We start from the raw sequence: 12672 nt of genomic DNA, 5'->3' as shown, positions 1-12672 counted from the left end.
TTTAAACGTCTATGTAGTATAATGAAAGATTAGAACTACGTATTTTTAAAATAATAATATCTTAATGTCTCAAAATATAGATGTCTAATTTTCAAAACTGATTGTGCATAATATGTATTATTATTATTATTTTAAATTTCATTAAGCAGTGTAACTTATGAGTAAACTTATTTTATATTTTCAAACTCTTTAACCAAACAATTTATAAATTATAAATTATTTATTATTTATATTAAATTTGAAAAATAAAGATATAAATCGACATTTTTAAATACATCTAAATAGCAAAAATTTGTTTCAATATTTTTAAATTTTATTGTGTGGAACGTGATAATTTAAGTGCTAGCGGAATGTTTTGAGCTTCTTAATGTATATTATTTCATATTTGAATAATAACAAAATAACAATAATCGTTATTATAAAGTTGTAAATGTCCAATGTCAACAAAATGTTAGTATAATTACTTGTAAAATTTATATAGCATTACGCTAAAAATGTTTTTTTAATTCCATCAAAAAAAATGCACTACATTTACAACCCTTAAATGTTAAAATAAAAAAAAGATTTAAACTACAAAATAGTTAAATTATTTTTATGATTTGTTGAATTTCAATATTTTTTTTACTATTCCCTTCAAAATATCTTCTAGATACAATTTGTTTTTATTAAATTTAACTGATATTTATTATTACGTATATATCATTATGTCAAGTATTAAAAAATATGTAAAATAGAAAATTGCCATACTACGATAAGCGTCTAAATGTCTAATAATTGTACTTGTTACAAATTCAAGGCTTTATTTTCCTCCGACTATAGTATTTATCATTTTTCGTTTATAATTGAATCATAAATTGTATATTAAATTATCTAAATTGACTAAAACAAGGTTCCCATCGCATCTTAGTCCTTTGACTTATCATTTATTCGCACTTACCAATCGACTAATCGAACCTTGCATCCAATAATAAGCATTTAAGATACAATAATACATAATATATTATTTTAAGTTGGAATGTTAATTATTATCGAGTTCAAACAATATCTTACACTTACTATGTACAGATATACTACTGTATACTATACAGTCGCCGGATCTTCGTCGTCGCACCTATCTAGATATCACACGTATTCCACATATTATAACACTACTTTCACACACTTGTTTCTAAACAAACGATATTTTACAACCTCGTTAAATTTTCTTCTGGAGTTTCACGCATCATACTTCATCCATAAGACACGCACACGAACAAATTATAATAACACACGTTACTTGTCTGGCTCAAAAATTCGTTGCTTTCAATAACCATATAGTAAATATTATGTCGACCAATAACAATAACAAACGACGATATACTTTTATATTATATACAACACGTAGTATACAACTGCCAACACTATTATAGTGTATATTTATGAATTAAACGTATATCGATATAAATAATATATATATATATATGTATATTATATACGCTGTATAACATGTCCTTATAATATAATAATATTGAATATTGATAGATATAAATATTCCGCTACTGTTCGCACGCTTTTTTTTAGATGACCTAAAATACGCCAGTAATAATGAGTATATTTTATTATATTTATGTGTATAATGTATATATATATATATACACGTACAATAATATTATATATATATATAGTAGTCATTCGCTAGTCGTGGAAGGGGAACTCGGTTCGCCCCACACGCTACGATCGTCCGTATTTTCACCTTTACAGGCGTGTGTGTGTGAGGCAACGCTGGTCACGAAGTCTGCCACCACTGGATTGTGTTTGATATGTCTTCCATTCTCGTACGCGTCCGCCACGAACACAGTCCGTTGACGACGCGCGTCCGTCAGTTTTTTTGTGTTTTTTTACAATAATATTGTTTTTATTTTTTTTAGCATAATAATTAAACTGTGGTTATTATTATCGTAAAATATCACATTTGTGCACTTGCTTACAACCGGCGTCGTTCACCTTGATCAGCTGCAGTGCGTTTGCGCGGTCTTAACAATTTTTATAACGATATAACGGTCATTTTTCCCTCGATTCATCATCCCTGAGTGTCGATTGTTTGTTCGTCGCGCGATAACCGTGGTGTAGTTCGAAAACACGTTCCGCTATCATAATATTATTATCAATTATTATCATTATTTATTGCGATTGTTTCCGCCGATGCGATTTTGTATCGCGTTTTACTGCTGTTTGCGTCGTCAAGACACAATTAATCAAACGTAGAAATATAATATGAGAATGAGCGACATGACCGTGTGCCCTGTGGCCAGCAGACAATCTTTCTTCGACTCGTTTACCGTCGTCTCCAAAGCCATCGGACAGTTAGAAAAACTTATGTCCGGCAAAGTGAGTTGACACGATTTCATTACCTACTGTGACAATATTATAATATTATTATTGCTCGTAAATTTGTTGGATTGTACCCCAAATTGCACTTAATTCTAATTTATTTCGGGAGCGTGATACAACTGCACAGCAATCGTGGTGAATGATCAATACCTAATTATTATTATTACGTTATCAATATACGATTGCGTGCAGGTGAACTGAATTATCGCGGAAAATTCCCAAAAATGCTTATTTTAAAACACCCTCTCCCGTCGCCGGCAACCGTATAATAATATTTTATTTTAATGTATGATATAACGCGTTGTGATGTGCTGAACGCTGTAGTGTTAAGTAAACAGTTGTAGAGTTAGTAGGTATACTATATAGATAGATATTATTTCCATGTGCTTTTTATAATTGACAAGTATTGATGTACGCACTAGTCCCCTGGCTGCAGCGATGGGTAACCTTGTTCAACAGGTATGTGACGTTTAAACAGAAAATAACGCCGACCATATTTTCGGTACTATCCGCCGCTAAACCGACGTGCCCGAAATAATGTTTTTTTAAAAATAAATAAATAAAAAACGATGCGTTATAAAACGCCTTTAGATTATAACGTGATTATACAGTAAAATATACACATTTTAGCCTTGGTTCTTGCATAACGCGCGTGCTAATCTGATAATATAGACTAGGTATATATGTTAATTTAATCATATTCGCATGTTTTTTAAATAAATATACAAGTATAATATATTATATGTACCTATACTAAAACAGTGTACCTATTTATAAACTAAAAATTTACACAGCGATACGATTATTTGGTTGTTTTCCTTAACAATTTATGTATACCTATTATTACGCGCGCAAATTTTTCAACTTAAATTAGTGATATTTCTTACATACGGTATGTGTGTTCCGAGTTTGTGATATATTTCATACTATTGTATAGATACAATTATATTTTGTCCGTTAGTCGATCGAAAATGTTAACGCCACTGCACCTTATCAATGTAACGGTGTCGGTGTGTATTTTTAATGTTTTTCGCGATCAGTACAATAAAACGATTATTTACATAAAAATGCACATCTATGGGGGCCTCTTTAATTTCAAAGTACACAATTTGGTATTTTGACCCAGGTCAAACGTTGTTTGAAAAACACATCCGGTCGAGTCGGCAGTGATGTCAGCGATGCACGTGCATCCTATCCGTTTAGTCGTCGGGTGTTCCCTTGAATTTCAATCGCATGATACATACGTATCTATTTTAATAATTATATAGGTATGTAATAGCCATTTCTCCTATGTATACCTAACACCAAACGGTGTTCATTGCTACTGCACGTTTTTACAAGGACTCGTCGACCCGAGACAGCCGTTAGTTTTTAAACTGTGATAATAAAGTAGACGTTTGTATTTTAATTTTAATTTTTTTTACTGTTTTTACTTAAAACAATAGACTAATCGGATGACGAAAACCTTGACTTTTAATTAATTTTTTATGTATTATGTCTTTATAAGTACGCATTACCGCATAGTACTTATTATGTACAATATACATTGTTCCTACATGATAAATAATTTGACTTTTCCGTAAATCATAAGCTTATACTACTTTTGATTGTCGGTTGAAAATTTACATATTATCACCCTAGGTGCTTTTTGGGACAAGTATGTGGTTGGTTTTATATTGAGTTACTGACCGATTTAACTATAATTCTTAATTACCACTTAGTAATTTGTCAATAAATTTTACATTATTAAGTTGATTATTAAAACCTATTCAGTGTTGGTTCCTATTATTAATTAATCTATTTGGTCAAAAGATATGTTTCATTTTATTTTTTTTACCAATATTTAAGTTTCACATTTGTACTATTTATATTATTTTCCTTATAAAATATAAGGTATTGATGTAAATCCGTACGCCTAAAGAAAAACCATCCTTAGTTATGATATATTTTTGTTTAATATAATTTTTTTAACTTAAAATTATGACATACCTATGTCTAATAATTGGGTGGATATTATTTTTTAAATTCGAATGAATACATCCTTTGCAAATGTTATGTATATGCAGTATATTTAAATATCTATTTCGTATATACCTAAGCTATAAACTCGTACCTGGGCGTAGGCAGGAAATATTTTCGGAAGTGGTTTTGGTCCAAATATACATTAAATTTAATTCACAATATTTATCATCTTAAATTTCGGGGGGTGTTTTAATACCCCACTCCCCCCTTACATACGCCCATGAAATCGTATGTCGTGTAATTGATTGTGAATACGATAATGATATTTTAAAATTTTCTAAATACAATTTTCTAATATTATAATATCTATTAAGTTTCTATATTAACTTAGGTATTTTACTTAAATAATTATTTATTTTTAATACATCATATTTTAAATTTTGGTTACGGTGGATTTTATTTACTGCTACGGTTCATTGTCGTTTGTATGCATGTACGCTAAAAAAATGTCACGTGCTCTTAAATAGTTGGTAAAAAAAAAGGTAATGATGTATGTTATATAAAGCCATAAAGGCTTTAATCATTCGAATCATATGCATTCATACCATAGTTTATGATCATTGGCTTATAATATATTATGTAACATGAGTTAATTATAATTTATAACTGTGCAATGCAGTGTCTCGACTATTTTTATTCATAATAATACAGCAGTATACTCTGTATTGACTATCTTAAATGTTGATACTTTGATATCATAACTGGCACAGTGGCACGAAGGATAATGTACCTATTAACACTAACGAAATAACAGTAAAGAAAATGTATCTTAATACCGATCTTTAATATTCGCACGAACAAAAGAACATTTTGTAGACGTTTATTTCTTTGAAAACAAACGCACATCAATTTTAAAAACAGTTTTTAATTATTTTAACTTTTAAGTATACTCATTATGCGGCATGACGTCACAAACTCTATAATGCCTATTTACTAGTATGATATATTGGAAATTTCCATAGATAATTAAATTTAATAACTCACAAATTAATGGCATTTTCTATTAACAAATGATAAAACTGAATACAAATATATACCTAATATATCTACAGGCTACAACAGGTGAGTTACAATAGATCTATAGGTACCTAATTTAGAAACACATAGTTCCTTGATAGGTATGTAATACAGCGGTATACGTTATAAGCAAAGGCTGATTTTTTATTCTGTTTGTATTACTTTGAGTATGACTTGATGTTCAACTTATACTATTTAAAAATCTTATACTTTTTTCAAAAACGTTTGATTTGAAAATTATTTACCATTCTATACTTAAATTTCCAAGCTTCGAATTTTATTATTTTCAAATTATGAATGTTAAGTATTCATACTTTTTTTTTTAAATGATTGTACTACGAAAGTACGAACGTTATTTCAAGTATAATTATAATTATAGTCAGTGAAATAAATCTTTTTATACGTGCAATTTCACTACTTCTTATTACAGATAATATGAAACAATATTTCATATAAATTAACTTTTAAACTTGAAAAGTACCTATTTTTTCTTTTGCCATTTTTTTATATATATACATTGATAAATGCTGCTTTGTTATCTTAAAATTTTAACACATCATTAATCTATTTCTTTTACTTCATTATTTGTGTCTGCATATTTTATGTATTTAAATAATATTTCTGTACCTACATTTATATTTTTTAAATATTTATTTATAATTTAAAAAAAAATTATAATTGATAATAGTATCTATGCTATTTATATATATGTATTTATATTAATTATATCAAATCAATTTTTTTCTATCGTTAATTGATTATTTTTAATTACTCGGTAGACATCAACAATTGTTTTTTTTAGTGTTTTACTTAAATTCGTGAATTTAACTATTTAACTATTTAAAACTATTTACCTATTCCTAACTTATAAATAATTTATTTATTTTGAATACAGCCAATTAGGTACATATATATAATAATTAATAATAGTAATGTGTTAAGTTAAACATTAAAACATGCAATAGTATGTACAGTATGTTCATCAAAGAAAAAAAAAGAAAATATTTACAAAATATACCAATATTTTATTTTTGTTTGATTCGTTAATTTTGGCCATTACTCAATACGTTAACCTATTTTAATCATTAATGTTTAAAAAACAAAATTCAATTCGATTTTTAATGTTTATTGCGGATGCCTGTACAGTAAATCAATATGACTATAATAATTTTTTTTGCAACTTGCATTTTTTGTATATTATTATTAGTTTTTGTATGTTGTACTTATAAGTTATAAATTTAGTAATGAGGCTAGATAATAATGTTATTTTTTTGTATAACATAGTTTACACAAACTTTATATAAGTACTTATGTTATTATACCTATAATACTGTCGACTTATTCTAGTACGTTTTGAAAATCTAAAAAACATTAAACAATTAATGGTTTTGTTGGTGTATTTGAGCAATTTTATTTATAACTATTAATTGATATATTAAAATATTTAGTAACTTTAATTAATAAATGTCATCAATTATGTGAATGTTTTTAAACTTTTTAAATTTTTAACGTCATATAAATACTTCATAGTAAGTCTTTCTATGTGAAGGCGTGAAGCAATACTACTGATGTCACTTGACGAAATGTACTTTCTTTTTCTATAAAAATTGTCATTAATAAGAATATTATAAATATCGTTGGTATTGATAGAAAACTATATAGAGTTAAAGAAACTCGTCTTCAATCAGATGATAAAGAGAAAGTCCATTGAGGTCAGTGGCCTCTGCAAATAATGGAATTGCACCACTTTTTCATTCTTTTAATGTATTTGAATTCACTCCAATATCCCTTTTTAGGTGTAATGTATAATAAAATATAACTATTACAGAAAATAAAGAATATGAAAATTAAAAAAATATTTATTTAATGTATTTTATTATAAAAGTTTTGTTTGACACTATAAAATAGCATACGCAAAACGCAAAAATGTCTAAAAATAAAACAAGTATATTAAGTCTAAAATTTCTTGTGACGTCAAAACATCGATCCTTTATTTATGAATTTATGATGCATTTTGCATAGTTGCATTTAAAATAGTTTTCGTAGAAACTTTATACATGCAGTGTACATCATTGTGTTTCGAAAAAAACATTTCGAAAGAGAAGAATGATTATTAGTTATCAGCGTTTGCGTATTATTGTTCTATATACTCTATAGAACCCTTATTAATACAATAATCACATTTAACGATTAACCGTCATGTATGTGTAAACACTTGGGGTCATCTTGGTATTACTATTTACTATTATTTAGTATTTAATATTTACTATTTATATAATAAAGTCAAAAACATGCCAACTTTAAATAATAGAACCGTTTCTGACGTACTTCTCATTAAACGATACTCATACCATTTACATACATTTCGTTCATTTATAGCACTGTTAATAATAATAATACTGATAATTTATTTCGGCTAAGGTAGTGTTTACAATAGCTATTGATTTTATTTTTATATGTAATGTTTTTTATAGGTACATAAAAGTATAAATATAGAGACTTGCATATTAAGGTTATTTAGCATAATATTAAATTTAAATATATGAAATATGAATGAAAGTATTGAACTGAATGAATTTAAAATAAATATTTAATTTTATTAAATTAAAATAAAGATTGTTACGGAAATGTAGCTTCCCGGCGTGAAAATGTAAATAAAACTCGTCTTATTAACACGCTAAAATGAATAAATACATTTAAAAATATATAGGTTGTGATTTATTGGTTGCATATTTGCATATGAAGGTTTATAAACTGTAAATGTCATACAGTGTCGAGTAAACATAGTTGCATATTTTATCTCCAACTCCCAAGTTTGTTGGGAATATAATATAATATAAAATTGTACCTTTATAAAAATAAGATTTAATGTTGAATACTGATAGTTTTTAATTGCCTATATAAATTACAAATTATAATTATAATTATTATCCTATTAAGTGTTAACAGAAAACCATAATAAATGTATGTACCTACAAAGACCGTTAGGGTTGAACGGATCCTTTGATATTTAAAATGTTAATATTCTTTTACTGTATACATTCAAACACGTTGGCTGTAAAGAATTAATTCATTCAGTTTCAATAAAGATTTAAAGGCATTAATCTAGTATTATATTATATTGACATTTGACACCTGTAGTCTGGTCCGGATAATATAACTCGATCGGCACAATATCAGCATTTATTATTGTAATAATCATTTTTTTTTAAATTTATATAGGTATACATAATATTTTTATAACCAAAGCGGCTTTCCTTATCACACTATATTATGTATTGATATATTTATTTATTTATCTTTCCACATGAACGTGTTACCCACGTGATGTGATTTAATAATAATATTGTTCACCTCCAATTTACCTATTTGTTTTCGTTTCCTTCGTTTGACCGCAAACCTAAAAGTGCATTTAAATCATTTCCGTTATCGTCAAACATTTTTCCGTTACACTATTTTCAGCCTTGGTTATTATATCATTGTCGTTGGTCCCTATGTATCACAGTATTCCCCGGTACGCTATAATAATTTGTATTATACACTGTATATATTATTACGATATATATATATATATATAAAACACTGCAGCGGCGCTATTTATTACTATTATTATTTATTAATATTCACACTACACGTGTATAACGTTGTAAATTTTTTTTAATTAATTTCTTTTGAAATCTATCGTTTGCCGAATACGCAAGTGTTGTTATTATCATTGTATTTCAGATTTCAGGTACGTTCATTCGAAATGAGATTGATATAACACACATGCTGCTGCCCTATGGCATACTGATGATTTCCTCATTGTATATTTCGTATTATTCTACATATAGTTAAGCCTAGTCTTCGAAAACGTGAAACAACGCCAGTCGCCACTTTATTGTTTGTTTCTTCGCAGCTTGCAATCGTATTATATACTTCCGACTGCTGATATTCGCACAACGCATAGATAGGTATTATTCGTTATTGTAAGCTAAAAATAATCTCACCGAGATACGTGCAAATGACACTTTTCAATCTACCTATATATTTATTACTTTTTTTTTTGGTTACAAGTACTCAATTTTGGTTAATATTTTCTCTAACGCTTATAGATATGTATTTAATAAACTAAATAAATGTATTTTGTACTCAAATAAATAGATCTAAGGTTTAGCTTTCGGCTTTAATTTATAATTGGTTGTATATTTAAAATTATGCATCTGTAGTAATGCAGTTTGTACAGTACTATCATAGCTAATTTAGTATGGTTGTTAGTATATAATATATATATAGTTTGTTCAAAAATGTAATTATTTACAAGGTAATATTTTTATTGGATTTTACATTTTTTTTTTTTAAATTAATATTTCTTCGAGATATTTGGTTATGGTAATTAATCATTGTATTGTTGTCAAGTATATTATTGTATTTTAATATATAATATAAAGTATCATATTATTTGTATATATGCATGGACATAGTTATTTTACTATGATTTTATAGAATATACAGTATTTATTGTAAAAACTAAATGCTGTATGTATGATAAATGATAATACATTTTGGATTCGTTTGTTTTAATCGCATGATATATTGATATTATAATATTATAATATATTAGAATTATTTGTGGGTTCGAATATCGAAAGTTCTACAAAGAATTGACCACGAACATGTTTATCGTAATGATAATGGGATGTTAATGAAATAATAACATTTTAACGACCACTTTCAAATAGTTTTGTTGCTTGTATAATCATATTTGCTAAGTTAATATCTCATATTTTATGATTTATTATGTATTTTTAACACATAGTCTACAAAGGTGTACCCCGTGAATCTTGATAAGTACTTTATATCCAGACTTGGTATTTTAACGCCTGACTCAAAGCATTTTCCATATATTTATTCTGTACCACCGGGCTATACTAAATTATAATGTGATTAATCAGTGTTACAGCTGGTATATTTTGACTAGTATCCATCATTGTCTCAATATATTATAATTATAGTGTCACTTATTTTCATTTATAATCATACCAATCTCTATTCCAATATGCTCGCAGCTTTGTATATATTTGTTAACGCTTTAAATTTTACATAACACCATAAGTTATCCATTTATTTGTTGTAAGTATAATAAACATTTTGGGTTATGATTACCTACATTAATTTGCATCGGCGACTAGCAAGTATACTATACGTACAAAACTACAGACCTAATAAACTCCAGTCACTAAATTGCTTAAATCATAATAGTCGTGGTTAGGTATTAGTTGAAAAATAAGTGTAATCGCACCTGGAGTTATTAAACAATATTAGCTGTTGCCTGTTACGACAATAATTGTCCTCTAATGTAGATTTACGAAAGTCATTAAGTAATAAATAATGTCTTTAATAAGTTAATTTTAAACGTTATTTCATTTTACGGTTCAAGACAGAAAATTATTTCGACTTTTATAATACTAAAATTTAATAGTATTCACGCTAGGTACCAAATCTCTATAAATCAACAGAGATGACACCTTTCTATGACCATTTGTAATTCGATCACGTTCATTGATGAAAACCCACGAGTACGGAGTATCCATTCGGATGAATCGTGATTGCAAATAAGTTTATAAATAGATTTTAAAAAGTTAAATTATTATTCTTGGCGTAACATCATTTTCGTCGAGCATTCCGAGGAGTCTTGAGAACAGTAACAATAACAATAACACGAATATGTGCACATTAAACACCAAATCACCACGTGACTGACGACCACCTCGTTGAAAACTCGTCGGTTTACGTGCCAACGGGCAACGAAAATAAAAATTTCAGTGTTGATTGGAGTATTATTATTATTTGAATCTGCGCGCAGGTATAGGTATATTTGCGCATAATTCAGATAGATTTAATGACGCACAAAATTGTAAAAAACAAAAAAAGTAACAATAAATATATAACATTAATTATATAAAGTGAATCCAATTCGCTTCTATTTAATAAACATATAAATAATATGAGGTTTACCTTGACCGTATGAATCTTGTCGGTAAAACGTATATGCATTTTGTTTTTAGATTTCCAAGGGCTTCGCAATGTGTGTTCATTAGTATGGAGGTGACATTATATTATATATAAATGTATTGCTTTGTGTGTATTTATGTATATTTTGGTTGAGAAAAAGCGGAAATCGACAGTGTCTAGAATCGATATAGTGCCAGCCGTTTCGGTGTATACCTATATATAAAATATATTCACTATTCGCTAAAGTAATCGATCGTGTTAGGCGTATATTGTAAAATAAATAATGATAAATAAATTTATTTTGTTACTTCACTAAATCGTTTATTCTCTAGGTCTTAAATATTGCAATAATCATTGTGACAAACGACAGTAAAATAATTGGAATTTTTATTTTTATTTTTCAGCAAACCGAAAACGAATGGAAAAGCTCGCAGTGCAACTCTGTGACTTCGTCAACTAAAAAGAACCACAAGAAAGAAAACTCACTGTTGAAATTCTTGGCGTTGGTATGTATATTATCATATAGATATAAATATAATATATCGTTTGACACATTATATTTAGATAGCCATGAGATAAAACCGTTTAAAATCTCTAAATATTATCGGATGGATAAAAAAAATATAACGAGGATTTTATTTTATTCTTTTTAGAACGCTCTGGAGTTGAGTGCGCCCGCCAGCGATGTTTTGCTGCGCAACAACAGCACGACCACAACCGGTACAGCGACGGATTCCGAAGTGCGAAACGCAGTCAAATCTCAAGAAACAGCGACTGGCAGCGTGCAGTCGACCACTTGTAGGTCGGCCACACAACAGCAGTCGTGGTTCCAGCTGTCCGGACATCCGGACTGTTTCGCGCCCGCCGGCCTGGGTACGATATGGAAAAAGTGCAGCGGCGGCACCGAGAGGGACGTGTACGAGGCGCTTTCCAACGAGCCCAGTCTTCAAGACATCGTTCCCAAGTATTACAGAGAAGTCGAGTACAACGGACAGACTTTCATCGAGCTACAAGACTTGCTGTACGGCTTCCGAGACCCTAACGTCATGGACATCAAAATGGGCACGCGCACGTTCCTGGAGTCTGAGGTGAAAAACTCCTCGGCGCGACAGGACCTGTACCTCAAGGTGAGCGATTGATCTGTATAATAGTCAAGTTATTCGCGCTGCAAATATATGTTTATGTATGTTACGATACATTATGTGCCCGCAATAACGTCGAAAATGCGAAAAATATATTATGCTTTAACGAGTGTTTTGTTTTTCTAAT

The 12672-nt window shown here is 28.6% G+C and overlaps 1 protein-coding gene across 5 annotated transcripts in view; it reads left to right on the top strand.

Moving 5' to 3' along the window:
- Positions 1-12672, top strand: part of LOC114132011 (inositol-trisphosphate 3-kinase homolog) — a 74318-nt gene that overhangs the window by 60340 nt on the left and 1306 nt on the right. For 3 of the 5 annotated variants that reach the window (XM_027997371.2, XM_027997375.2, XM_027997373.2), the window contains 2 exons: positions 11808-11909; positions 12057-12530. In XM_027997371.2, the coding sequence (XP_027853172.1) occupies positions 11808-11909; positions 12057-12530 (576 nt within the window). Of the gene's footprint in view, positions 1-1770; positions 2368-2688; positions 2830-11807; positions 11910-12056; positions 12531-12672 lie in introns of those variants that run through there. The other 2 variants (XM_027997374.2, XM_027997376.2) reach the window with 2 other exon arrangements.

This window comes from Aphis gossypii, chromosome 1 (assembly GCF_020184175.1).
Source record: "Aphis gossypii isolate Hap1 chromosome 1, ASM2018417v2, whole genome shotgun sequence".
NCBI lineage: Eukaryota > Metazoa > Arthropoda > Insecta > Hemiptera > Aphididae > Aphis > Aphis gossypii.
Note: the sequence above shows the minus strand (reverse complement) of the source record. Positions and strands in the feature narration are given on the sequence as shown.